Source organism: Bos taurus, chromosome 19, assembly GCF_002263795.3.
Source record: "Bos taurus isolate L1 Dominette 01449 registration number 42190680 breed Hereford chromosome 19, ARS-UCD2.0, whole genome shotgun sequence".
In the NCBI taxonomy this organism is placed as follows: Eukaryota; Metazoa; Chordata; class Mammalia; order Artiodactyla; family Bovidae; genus Bos; species Bos taurus.
The window spans coordinates 39,006,229-39,020,219 of record NC_037346.1 but is presented as its reverse complement, the minus strand read 5'-3'; the positions used below and the strand labels follow the sequence as shown (position 1 = coordinate 39,020,219).

General features: G+C 46.7%; 1 protein-coding gene across 5 annotated transcripts in view; it reads right to left on the bottom strand.

Annotated features, from left to right (window-relative positions):
* The window catches only part of SOCS7 (suppressor of cytokine signaling 7), a 28,810-nt gene extending 19,573 nt beyond the window's left edge, over positions 1–9,237 (bottom strand). For 4 of the 5 annotated variants that reach the window (XR_009491558.1, XM_005220607.5, XM_005220608.5 and 1 more), the window contains exons 1-2: positions 8,067–9,237; positions 702–766 (exon numbers count right to left, since the gene is read on the bottom strand). Coding sequence is in view for 4 of the 5 variants with exons in the window: in XM_005220607.5 (XP_005220664.3) it covers positions 702–766; positions 8,067–9,034 (1,033 nt within the window). In the remaining variant the exon portion in view is untranslated. The remainder of the gene's footprint in view (positions 1–701; positions 767–8,066) is intronic. The other variant, NM_001206013.1, reaches the window with a different exon arrangement.
* Between the last annotated feature and the right edge of the window lie 4,754 nt (positions 9,238–13,991).

Genomic DNA, 13,991 nt, shown 5'->3' with positions numbered 1-13,991 from the left:
TGAAACTTGAGGCTGTGTGCTCCAGATGTCCTTTTCTACAGCTCATTCAAGCAGAAACTCCACACCTGACTCACAGAACAAAAGGTTTCCCTCTCAGAAAAAGCTCCCCTTCAAAGAAGAAGGTGAAAGGATATTTGACCACTTTCTTACTTTAGCAACTGTGTTCCCTGCTGCACGAGGAGAGACTTAAATTAGATCCAATAAGAACTCTTAACAGCTGCAAGAACTGTTAGCTCCCAAAATGGGTAAGACAAGAGTTCATGTGATTCCCCTTTGCCCAAAGTCTTTAAAAATAGACCAGATCATCGTGGATCATGTTTATTAGATAATCCATGAACTCCCTTTGGAAGCAGGCACAGGAACTATATGACTTCCAGAGTCCTTTATGTGCTATGAGCCTATAAATTTGTATTTCCTACTTTTAATTTATACGTGATGACCCTGAACTAAAGCCTGCATAACTGCCAGGGCCACCTAATTACCAGCAAGCAGTCTCTACCTCAACCTATAAAGCATCCAAAGTTAAGAACGCATTCCACAACTTAAAAATAGCGTCACCCCAAACCCAGCAGGCAGGGAATGAAGAAAATAACTGCAGACATGCCTGCAGCTCCCTCTGCGATGCATCTGCAAGTGTTTCCTGACACGTCTCAGAACAGTCCTGCTTTTAGACGTTACAGAAGAAGAAACAGATCACCTACCTGTGAACAGCGGGCTGAAGGAGACTGGAGAAAAGGCACTTTGAGTTCTTGTCAACCTGGGTTTCCTGAGGGGCGAGAAAGCACACAGAGAATGAGGCGGAGAATGCACACACATGCATTTAAATCACTGCAGCGCTCAATCCCAGATGCACTGAAAAATAAAGCAAACCCGAGTCACTGTCAACCACGCTTTTGTAATAAAGACTAAAATTTAAAGAGGGAAAAATAATTAAGGCGATTCCTTAGATAGATTTGGCTACAGAATTCACCAGCCTACAAAGCAATAAGAAATCTCTTTGGAGCTTTCCACACCCATCACCTTAAAAGAGTAAAACATCTTGAGTGGTAATTAGTAAGTCCATTTCTAGAGGAAGGAATTCAGATGCAGAGTTGATTCTCACAGGAAAGCCAAGACAAAGGCTCTTAATCTGAACAGGTGCCACTTCAGAGCACCAGCTTTCCCTCTGGGCCTGCTCTTAGGAGCAGGAGATCCCAAAGTGAACCAGGCAGGATTTTTGGATTTGAGAATAGAACTACAGGATATACATGCAATCTTCAACCAGTAAGGCCTCTGATTTCTGCAAAATGCCCCCAAGCCATGGGTCAAAGCCAACAGCCAACAAGGGAGCCTCTTCAAGTTAAGATGCTCTGCCTGGCACCCAAAGAAGGTGGCCTCTTCTTTTTTGAGCTGCCAGTCATAGACCCCCCACCACCCCATGCCTGTTCTTGATGCTGCTCCCAAACCAGCTGGAAAACCCAGATCTCTGAAGACACACCAAAGGTAACTTCACATTGCACCAATTTCAACTGGCTTTGGGTGAGAAATGAAATGAAAGGAATCCAAAAGACTGATAAAAGTCTTTCTGATAGAAATGTGCTAATCACCTCAGGATGACTGAACTGACTATAAGAGAAAGAAGTGGAGGTGATGAAAATATGCTGTATCTTGATTGTGGAAGAGGTTATGATTTTGACATCTGTCAAAATTAACAGAACTAAGCAATTAAAAAAAGGTGACTTTTAGGTGGTATATAAATCGTATCTCAATAAATAAGCCTTTAAAAAAAAAATCCACCACCAAATTAAATGCCTGACTCTACACCTTAGAGCTGGCTCACTTTCCAAAATTACTCTCACCCAAAGGTTTAAATAAAACTTCAACTGCACCAAGAGATGGGGAAAAGCAAAGAAAATCCAAAATGAAATCCTACTTTGAATTATTTGACTTTGGATGATCTTTATGCATTTATATTTTAACGCAGATGTCTGTGCTTCTCAGAACTCACTTCAAACAGAATTTCAAAACCATACTGTGAAGACCTTACTCAGAAATAGCTGAGATGCTGGATTCCTGACCCATCTCACACTCCCTCTGTAGCCGCCTCCATGCTGAGACTTGAGAAGTCTAATGACGGTGCCGACTGTGAACGCCCCGCCCACAGCACACACAGGAGAGGTGGCTGCATCAAAAAAAGACAGGCGCACACACAGTCCCTCTATTTATAAAAGTTGCTTGTGGCAGTCTGCAGCTTAGTCCCAACACTCCAGAGGTCTGGGATGGAAAACGAATTCCACTGGACATTAACTTTAAGACTAAAGAGTGTCCAAGCTGATTTCTATTCGGTAACTTGCAGATACAACATTAAACTCAGCAAGCAGAAACCTGAAGCACTGGCCTCTCAGAGGGTTCACACCTCAGCCATTTGGCTGGTTGCCTCTTTTCAAAGGAAGCTGCAATGCTTTGCCATCTGCCCATGCTGAGGACGAAGCTCCTCGGTGCCAAGCGCTGAAGAACAGCAGCACCCAATGCACACATCCTGCCGAGGCCTCCTCACTCCAGCTCTTCTCCCCATCCCCGACATTTTGAAGAAGAAAATCATAGTTTCTAGGATCTAGAAAAAGAAATATATATGACTCTAAACCCAGGCAGAGCCATTTGAGCATCTCAGAACGGTTTTTTTCGGACAAATAAGGAAGCTTAGAGAGGTAGAAGGTCTAAGAGGCTGAAAGGCCAGTAACAAATATAAGTGCTTCCTTCTCTCTTTGGGGAGATATTGTCTAACTAAAAATCCAAAGCAGTTTCCCTCTCAAGGATCTTGAGAGCATTCTAATGGCAGTCATTCATGGAAAGACCAATCTAGACAACTATAAAAAACAAAGCAAGGGAATGATTAACATAAAATTGAGGATGGTGGTCACACGGGGGAGGGGGGAGTTGTAATCAGGAAGCCACACTCAGGGGTCTTCAAACTGATAACATGTTATTTGTTAAGCTTAGTGATGGTTACCTAATATACATTTCATTATTATTATAGTATATACATTTTATAAATTTCTTTTTGTATATCTGAAACATTTAAAATGATAATCATTCTAAGCTAGATATGCTGTTTTTTGGAAAGCAACAAGAATGATATGGCTCCAGGTAAAATTTTTAACTAACCCTTCTATACGACATTCCATATTATTCTCCTCCTCCCCAAATCACCTTGACAAGCATTAGGGTACAAAGTTAAGCCACTGTAACTCTGCCAGTGGACTACTTGCATCTTAGCAGCAGAAAGACCTGAAGGATGATGTCGGGTAGGACTGGTGGGCTATGCCTCAGGTGGCAAGCAGAAGACCTTAGGTCTTCTCTGCGGCTAGCTGTGCTTTGTGTCAGCTATGCACTGCTTATGCTGCGGGTAACAAAGACATAAGATGTCTCTGTCCACTTCCACTCTGCAAATTACTAATTAAATGGCAACAGATCTGTGGGATAAAAGGAGTTAAAAACATTAGACTAGACAGGTTGACAACACACTGATATAACTACTGGCCATTTTTCAAATTCCTTGAAACCTAAAATACAAACAATGACATAGTAATGCTCTTTCTCTCTTGTCCATAAATCCCCTCTACAGTGTCCTAAGACTTACACATGTCCTTTGCTAACTTTTAATGTAGGATCCAAGTATCAGGTTTTGCAGCCACAATTTACCTCTGCCCCTGTTAAAGCACACAGTGCCAAGTCCGCCAGCCTGTGCCATTTCCAACACATCACAAGCCAGTGTCTGTTCATGTGCTACAGGCACAAAAACCATGTGCTCGTTTTTAGTTCCAATACACAGACATCTGTGCAACAAGGTCAGATCCAAAACTCCACCATAAACCAACTAAAGAACCTATGGAGGGAACTTCCAGGGAAAAGCCCAGAGGGGTAGCCCAAGGTCTAAAACCTTAGAAATGATGTCAGTGGGCAAAATGTAAAGGAGTAAAAGACACAAGACTCAAAGGGACAGAGATTTCTAAAGCCAGGTTGCTCATTCCAAAACAGAGCTGCCAACCACAACCACTTCATGGAAAAATAGTTGAAAAGATCAACAGAATATGGACCCAAAACCTAAACACAAAGGCAGACCCTCTTCACCACACCATAAAATCATTTTTCTCTCAGTATGTCATGCTCTTTCTCAAAAAGACTCTCTTAGACCTGAAGACCCAAGAAAACAGAGAAAAGGGTTTCTCGGGTCTGCCAGGTCTATCCAAGACAGCAGGGCCCCAAACTGATGCCAAGGCAGCCTTTCTTTCCAAAACTGTATCTTTTTTCCCAAACAAACAGATAGGAAACCACTACAAAACTGTTCTCCATTTTTCCACCTCACAACTATGCAGACAGCCAGCAATAGCCTCAATCGTTAAGTAGGATAAAAAAAAAAAACCAAAAAACCCTTGAGAAATGAACAAGGTACCCATTTCCAACCAAATGTGTATTATGGAATGCTTCAAAAAAAGTCGGGTTGAATGCTATTTCTCACCAAATACAAAGGAAGACAATCAGCTAAACGTATGTGAACCAGACAAGGGAACTTAACTGGTTTTCCTGAAATAGCAATCCTATATAACACCGAAGCCCACAGGCATCAAGCCCAGCTCTCTGAATTTCAACATATGTGTCTTACACAGCCTAGCCCAGTTCTCCAGAACAGAAACCTGATTAGCTGGTGAGCCCATGTATTCCTTCACTTCAAGAGTTCTCTAGGTGAACTCATACTAGACCTCAGGACCTAAGACTCAGTGTATCCAGGAAGGTCAACTTAGCAGACTCCAAAGCATGTGAAAGGAACTAAAGTCTTGTTTAATGTTAAAATATGAGGGACTTCCCTGGTGGTCCAGTGGCTAAGACTGCAGGTAGCCTGGGTTCAATCCCTGGTCAAGGAACTAGATTCTTGTGTCCCGCAACTAAAGATAGCAGCCAAATAAATAAATATATATATTTTTTTAATATGGAAACTGTTAAGTCTTGTAAAATGATCATGGGGGACTTCCCTTGTGGTTCAGTAAGACTCTGTGCTTCCACCGCAGGGGGTGCAGGTTAGTTTCTCTGGTCAAGGAACTAAGATCCTGCATGCCATGCAGCGCTGCCAAAAAAACCCAAAATTTAAAATAACTGTACGAGGGCTTCCCTGGTGGTCCAACGGTTGGGAGGCGGCCTGCCACTGCAGGGAACACAGGTTCAATCCCTGCTCTGAGAAGATCCCATATACCCTGAGGCGAATACTGACTCAGTGCTCCAGAGTCCACAAGCCACAACTACTGAAGCCTAGAGGCTGTGCTCCGGAACAAGAGAGGCCACTGCAATGAGAAGCCTGTGCACTGCAACGAAGACTGGCCCCCACTCACTGAAACTAGAGAAGGCTCGTGCACAGCAATGGAGACACAGCACAGCCAAAAAAAAAGACTGTTGGAGATACTTTCTCGTGACAGCTGTGGGAAAGGCAAATACTGAGAAGAGCAAAGAGAATCATGCCTAGAGGTTACTGCAAAATCCCCAAATTATACAGCAAAGACTGCAGAGACTCATAATTAACTCCAACCAACAATAAGAAGCCAGGGATACACCTTCTGGCAAAGGGCTGACATTTCTCATGGCTTCCTGGTCCTACCAATCGAAACAAGAGAACAAGCTAAAAATCCAAACTTATCCTTCCTCCCAACAGGGCAGACTTACTGAGGTGTAGAGCCACAGAAATCACAACTACCCTGGCCAGACTTATCAAGTTTCTCACAGCTGCAAGACTGCCAGCAAGACTGGCACATAGTAAGCTATGGAAAAGCTAACGAGAAAATCTAACAGTAAATCCTAAGCATTTTTTAAAACTTCACCAGTTCTATTTTACTACCTCTCCTCCAAAGGCAAAAAATATCCCATCTTAATTTCTCTTGTCTTCACTCTATTCCTATAAGGTCAGGAACAAGACAGGAATCACTCCCATTTTACAGATTAAAAAAGGAGGGAAGCATGAAGAAAACAAAATCGGGCTGCATCTCACAGGTGATGTTGGAGTCCTACATGGAATCCAGATGTTCACATTCTCTGTACAACATGTGCCTCCTAACAGCAGTAAACCAAACGTTCATACATGAATACCTAGCTCTTCTCCAATTCATCAGAAAAAGTTCTTGGACCAAGAAATGTAATTCTCCAGTGCCCTGAACTAAGCTTCTTTGCAGAGCTACAGACCAATTTGCTCTGCAGGAGAAATCGGTATTGTGCTTAGCGTGAGGGTTGGTGACAGAGCAGCCAATGACCATTAAATTCTGCTTCCAAAGGCAAAAAACCGTATAATGTTATATACCTTTTCCTGTTCCTAATCTATTAGATGTTGCAGCTAATTTCACGCCACACCTCATATTTGGTGTCTCTGGAATCTTAGACCAAGTCCTGGTCAATATGGAACAAAGGCAGGACAAACCACAAGAAAATTAGCAATCTATCCTAGGTCATTACCCACAGCTTCAATCCTGCCCTGCCCCCAGCAAATGAAAATTTCATCTACACCGCTAAGTGGAGCATCGAATGAAGAGCCTACCAGAAAAAAGCTGCTTCAGCAGCCACATGCTTTTTCAGACCTGAGCTCCCAGCGTGAGTTTATTGGGAGGCAAATGGTGAAACATACATTTACCTGAAGGGACAACACGCCTCAACTTACTGGTTTCTTCAGGGAGTTTAGGTTTTTTCTGATCCCAAGATGAGACCCTGGCAAGCTGTTCAGAAAAGGCAACAAAATCAAACTGACCAGGAATCTCCTGGAGGTCCAGTGATTAGGACTCCACACTTCCACTGCAGGGAACACAAGTTCCATCCCCCCAGGCCATGCGGCCAACAAGAATAACAAAAAAGTGATCCCATACTTTCCTCTTGGAGTAAAAGTTCCTTTGAAAGGAGAAGTCCATGGATGAGTGATTTTCAGTCCAGATCATATGAGGGAGTTTTTTTTTAATTCAAATCTTGGGGCCGTCTGATCTTTTCCCAAAGCTCCCCACGTGATTCTGGTGCACAGTAAAATTCTCAATTTGTCTACCTGTTTTTCAGCCTTGGGTTGTGGCTACTGGTGAATCTTATGAGCTGCACCAAAACCAATTCCAAACGTTCTAAGAACCCATTCAGCAGTGCAAACCACAATGGCAGTTACCACAAGAGAAAATCTAACACTGGATGTCAGAGAGCTGTCTGCACTTCAGAAATGCAGAAAAAAAATCTATGTCTAAGTTTGGAATTTTCATCAACTGGGGTAGAATTCATGTACAGGTGGCCCAGTGGTATAGAATCTGCCTGCCAATGCAGGACATGCAAAAGATGCAGTTTCGACCCCTGGGTGGGGAAGATCCCCTGGAGCAGGAAATGGCAACCCATGCCAGTATTCTTGCCTGGAGAATTCCATGAACAGAGGAGCCTTGTGGGTCGCAGAGTCAGACAGGACTGAGTATGCATGCACATCATACTTAGAATTCTCATACAGGTTTGAGAACAAGGCTATTTTCTATTCTCACAGTGGTTAGCACACAGGCTTGAGATATCAAGTATGTCTAAGTAACCAATCAAGAAAACATTAAAATTTTGACTAGAGATGCCCAGATGACTGCTGGCCTACAACTACACAAGTCTGTCACATCATTTGCATGCATGAGTGTGAAGGGGGGTGCTGGTACACAGAAAGAATAAGCAAGGTGGTCAAACTCAAACTTTCTGCCCCAAAGGCCACACCTTTCCAGCAAGCTTCCTGCCAGGGGTAATGGTAGACACAAACCTTGAAAAAACTTTAAAAGCTGGGCCGGGGTGGGGTGGTTTCAAATCATCGCCCAGAGAGATGCTAACCAGCTGAGAAGTGGGGGTGGGGGTGGGGGGGGTAGTGAAGGCTGCTCCCACAAACAACTCTGACCTTTTGGAAGATATTACCACCTTTAGCCCCAAGTCTCTGCCTCCTGATGAAGGCCACACGTTAAGAACCGTCAGGATCTTTTTTTTAGCAGTAGAATAAAAGGGAAATGAAAAGAGAAAAGGAAGTTTGTCAGCCAACCCTAATGCCCCCGAGCCGGTCTCACCTCCCCGCGTCCAGCTCCCGGCCCGCAGAGCCGCCCATGTCTGTCAGGCTCGCAGCTGAAGCAACCAGCTCTCCAGAAGGCCTCTTGCCGGCCCCATCCCCACCGCCAGAGCCACCGTTGCAGCTCTTCGTGCGGAAGAGGCGACTGAGGCGGATTTTGAGGGAGCCCTTCCGAGAAAGGCCGGCGAGTGGCCGGAGGGGCCCAGGAGGCGGCGGCGGCGGGGGAGGCTGCTGCGGCTGCTCCCCTCGACTCAAGCGCCCGGGAGGGACCAAGTCCTGCATCGGGAAGGGCACCGGGGGTAATTCAGGGCCGGGGGTCTGCAGTAGAAGCCGGCCGCCCCCTCCTCCTCCGCGGCCCGGGCTGCTGAGCTCCTCTTCCGAGCAGCTGTTAGTCTCCAGGCTCTCTGCCTCCGACTCCAAGCCCTCCAGGACCAGCAGCGCGTCGCTCGTTTCCGTGGGGTCCTCCCCGGCCTGCGGGGCGGCAGCAGGCGGCTGGGGCTGCGGAGGGGGCGGCTGCGGGGGACACGGGCACGGGCAGCAACCCCCGCCGACCGTCTTGACCCCCGGCCCAGCCGGCTGCCCGAGCCCCAGAGCGGCCAACTGCGCCTCTAGTCCAGCCGCCGGGCCCCAGGTCCGCTCGAGCGCCAACCCCGGCGGCAGGGCCTTGGGGTCCAGGGCACAGCGGTGCCGGGGACAGAGCAGTTCCGAGGGTCCCGGCTCCTGGGCCGCCTCCGCGTCCTCCTCCTCCGGCGGCCGACCCACGTTGCGGAACACCATCAGCTGAGGCGGCCTGGAGCCCCGCGGGCCGGGCCGCGCGAGGAAGGGTGGCGGCGCGGGGCCATGGCCCGGGGGCGGCGGCGGCGGGCCTGGCTCGGGGGCCGCCTCTCCATAGCCGAGCAGGCGGCTCAGGACGCGGTACGAAGCGGCCGCCGCCGCCGCCTCGCCATCCCGGAGCTCGGCCCCCTGCATCGGGGAGAGGGAGGGCGGGCGGCTGGGAGCCGGGCTGGGGTGGGGACTAGGCCGGGCCCCGCCGGAGCCCCGCCCGCCGCGGCCCCCGGAGCGACAGCGCTAACGGCCGCCGCGGCCTCTGCCTCATAGAGGGGGCGGGGGGCGCGCGGAGCCCAGCGCGAGCCCAGGCCGCGCGTCGCCGCCACCGAGCACCACCCCCAGATGGCGTCACTTCCGGGAGATGGTGGTCACGCCCCCTCCCCCAGGGCTTGCTCGCCCTGGCCTCTTCAGAGAGTGACGTTGCGCGAAGCCTGGGCCGCTATTGGTCGTGAGCTGCTTCTCGCCTGGCCTTTAGTCCTCAACCCGACTCTAGTTTTTCACTTCCCGGGCGCTCTGGGCGAAACCACCCCTTCGGGTGAGGGTAAGGTGGGATGGCCCTGGAAAGCCTGGTATCGTCCTGGGAGAGAGCCGCTGGCCTTGGGAGGACAATACCTCTGGCTCTGGTCCTACCTATGCAGCTTGCGACGTGTGACCGTGGCCGAGTCATTTGTTCATTGACTGTATCCCCGCCTTGGCATCCAATGAATATTTATAGAATGACACGTGAGGAATATGTTCTAGAGCCAGGGCTGTGCTGATAAATGTTGAACAGCCGACTGTTGGGAGAAAAGGGGAATGTATGCATATATATGTACATAAATTTATCATAAATTGTACTGATGTAAAGGATATGTAACAGAATTTACAAATAATAATGCACACTTGCAAATTCTTTATAACCAATTTATTCTCACAGAATACTTTCATTGGCTTTTGCCAAACTCCTATATGGGTAGCCAAACTGGTTTCTATTGAGGCGGGGAATGTAATTGCGACATGGTTATTGGTTGATGTCCTCTGTCAGTGTAAGAAAAAAATGAATAAACAAAGACGTCTTAACTGTCAAATATGGGAGCAGCTTCCTTGCTGATCAGAAAACAGTTTTTAAATAACTGAAAGGATGTTTCCTCAAGCTTTGTCTATCCAGAACATAATGGCTACAGACATAATACATTCATTTAAAATCTGAATTATTATTCTTCATCAGTTTCTTAAATCTAGATAAAGAAAGAAACAATAAATCAAGTCCCTTTCTGTAGTGTTTGCCAATTCTATGGTGCAAAGATTCCCACCAAGGCTGGTTTCAGTCTACCATCCTGACTTTATTGAATATAGAGAATACTATTATGTGGTAGTTTCATATTATGTAGTAGAAACAGTAATACAAATAGCCTCAAGAGCATAGGTAAATAGTAATAGTAAGATTATTAAGAAGTGATGAGTTTGGGGAATTTATTACCTTTGTTTTTAATACATTTAATTATAAGTTTGTATGATTTGATTTTCAATAATTGGCTGTGTTTAACAACTGGCTTACAAAATTTCTGAAATTTTAACAATTGTCTTTCACAACCCAGTCCCACATCACCACTACACTTCAGTTTTCTCATCTGCAAACTCAGGATAAGGATTGCTCCTTTGCTTACCTGCAAGCATGCTGTGAAGATCAAATAAAATCAAGCCTGTGTAGAGGAGGTGTGACTGGAGGCAGGGAGACCAGTTTCTGCAATCATCCCATGAAGAGATGTTGAGGGATGCAAAGGATAAGGAGGAAGGATCATCTAGCAGTATTGAGCAACTTTAGTACCTGAAGGTGCATTGAGGGGTCGATAGTCTAGCCATCTGCTCTGAGTTTTACAGCCAGAGAGACCTTTTAAAACTGTATTCGCCAGTAACCTGTGATTATAACCCTCTGTGGTTTCCCATCGTTCTTAGGCTAAAGATAGAACTCCTTAAGGAGGCCTATGGAGTCCTGTGTGATCCGACCCCTGCTTCTCTGGCCTCATCTTCCACCAAGCTCCACCTTGTTCTCTCTGCCCTGCAGTTCCAGGAGCTCCCTGGGTCAGGCTCACACGTTATGGCCATTGCATAAGTGATTCCCTTTTCTTGAAAGGCCTTTTCCCTCCATTTTTTGCTTCCTACTCATCCTTCAAGTTAAACTTACTCCTTTCTACCTCAGGGAAATCTCCTTCCTTGGTAATTCCTCCTCACTGAGTTCTAAGACTACTCTTTTGTTGCACTTAATTGCACAAGTGTGATTTGTCACCTGTCTGTGGAGTTATTTGATTAAAGTCTGTCTTCCCTACTAAACCATCACCTCCGTGAGAGCAGGGGTCTAGTTTGCTTTTTGTCCATCATGGACTTTCCAATGCCAAGGACTGCCTGGCACAGAGTAGGCCCTTGATACATGGAATGATTGTTCCATGCTTGTAAGAGACTCCTGATACAAATTGATCTCTGATTCTGCACAACAGAATTAATAACCTCCCTTGCCCATGAAAAAAACTGAAGTTACTTACCTAAGGTCACAGAGTCCATAAAGGTGCAATGGAATTCAAAACCAGTTCTGATCCCAAAGAGTATATTTTCTACCCTCTCTCCCTCAGCTCCCTCTTAGGTGTCACTTAAGTTTCTGGAGAAAAGAAGAGAAATTGTTATAGGATCATAGAACACCAGAGGCCTAAGAAGACCATCCAAACAAGACCCTGGTTATTTCTAGAAAATTCTGGCTGGGGAACAGATTACCCCATCAATGCAAGGTCTTGAAGCTCTGCAGCACCCTCTGCTGTCCAGCTAATTTCTTGGCCCCAGAGGGAAGCCGGCCATGTCTGCCCCCTGGGTTATCTCCACCAGCCCAGAGCACACAGAGGCCAGGGCAAGGAATGCTGCCTTTCTCCCTTTCCCTTAATTTCCAGGCCTGTAGCCCAGTTCCTGGAAAAAATATCAAAAATTAAGTTCCAAGTAAAGGAAGTGGAGAAGGAAATGGCAACCCACTCCAGTGTTCTTGCCTGGAGAATCCCAGGGATGGTGGAGCCTGGTGGGCTGCCGTCTATGGGGTTGCACAGAGTCGGACACGACTGAAGCGACTTAGCAGCAGCAAAGGAAGTGTATTTTTGTGTGAGTTGGATTTGTGTGAGTATGTGTTGGGTGGATTTTGTGTCCACAGATACCTTTTTCTTGAGGGCTATATAAGTTGTCTCTACAGTGGTAGAACCCTAGTTTTAAAGGTTTGCAAAGAACAACACAGAGAATCTAAACCAGTCTTGAGTTCACGCAGTCATTCAGCAACAGCTTCAGGAGTGCAGTGATGAGTGAAACAGGCATGGTCTCTGCCCCTCTGGAGTTTGCCATCTAGTTTGAGTCCTAGTCCTGCCACTTCCTGAACATATTACCAAGAGCAAATAATTAAACACCTTTGAACTTATGTTTCATTTGTAAAAATAGGTCAATCTCCTCTTGATGGGGCTATCGTAGGGATTAAATGAAAACTTGCAAATGCCACGTGCGTGTGTGCTAAGTCACCTCAGTTGTGTCAGACTCTTTGCAACCCTGTGGACTAGAGCCCACCAGGCAGGTCGGTTCTTTACCACTAGTGCCACCTGGGAAACAAATGCTACAGTGCTATACAGACATTAGTTCTTTTTTGTTTCCCCCTTTTTTTAAAAGATCTATTTATTTTAATTGGAGGCTAATTACTTTACAATATTGTATTGGTTTTTGCCATACATCAACATGAATCCGCCACGGGTGTCCACGTGTTCCCCATCCTGAACCCCACTCCCACCTCCCTCCCCGTACCATCCCTCTGGGGCATCCCAGTGCACCAGCCCCAAGCATCCTGTATCATGCATCGAACCTGGACTGGCAATTCGTTTCATATATGATATTATACATGTTTCAATGCCATAACTTCTTGGAGGAAAAAACAACTATTATGTCTTCACCAAAAGTGTTCTGTTGGCTCTTGGCTAACAGTAACCAGTAATACCAAGAACATGGGATGGGGCACTTGCTCACCATGCCTGCCCCCTGCCATCCTTCTCTCTGTTAGCACATGGAATCAGAGAGGCAAAGGAGGGAACTATAGATGTGTGATACGGTCTGACCGCAGTGACCACTTGCTATAGGCACGTTCAGTTCTAACATTATAGGGATTTTGTGAGGGGTTGTCCTCTAGCTTCCATCTCTTCCTCCACCCTTTACATTCCCAATGAAGGTTCCAAAGCAGAATTGATGTTTGTAGAGGCCACATGTAAAACAAGGGAAATTTTTAGCAACCACCACCCAACCCTTCCTACCTATACGCGGGGATCTGGGGCATCAAAGACTTGAGGAGGGTGGGGCAGAGTGGGAAGGAAAGAAACTACCAGCACATGCATAGGAGCCAAATCACTGGGTGACGGATCAGCAACGGGAAGGTGGTGGAAGAGGGACGAGAGGAAGGCTGAAGCTTTGTTTGGTGGCTGACTTCAAGAATCCACACCCTTCTGGATCCAAGGAGGCTGCCTCAGACAGTGCTAACTCTGGGCTTTCCAGTTACTGTGTCCAACACGGAGAAGGATGTGGTGGGTAAGAAGACTGGGAAAAGCAGGAGAGGTTAGCCACTGCCTTTATGAAAAAGAAAGAAGACAGGGCTGAGGAGGAGAAAATGAAGGTGAAAGAAGCAGAGGGAAAACTGTTTACTCTCTTAGCCCACTCCACCCCCAGCAGGACTCCCCCACCCCTAGGCGTGTGTTGTCTGTTGTTTTGTTTCATTTTGGCCACACTGCTTGGCATGCAGGATCTTAGAGTTTCTTAGAGGTTCCCTGAGCAGGGATCAAACCTGTTTCCCTGAAGTGGAAGTACAGAATCTTAACCATTGTCATGCAGGAAAAGGAAGGCTCCCCTGGGTAGGGTAGTGGACACCTGCTCCATCACAAGCAACAGCGTGATCCTAGGGAAGGTGCTTCAGCTCTGGTCCTTGCTTTCCTCCTCTATAGTGAGGCTTTCTTGAGGTCTCTAAGGATGAATAACAGGGTGATGGTAGGGGGTTGATGTTTTTGGATCCAAAAGACTGCGGATTCTTGAAGTCAGCCACAAAACAGAGCCTCAGCCTTCC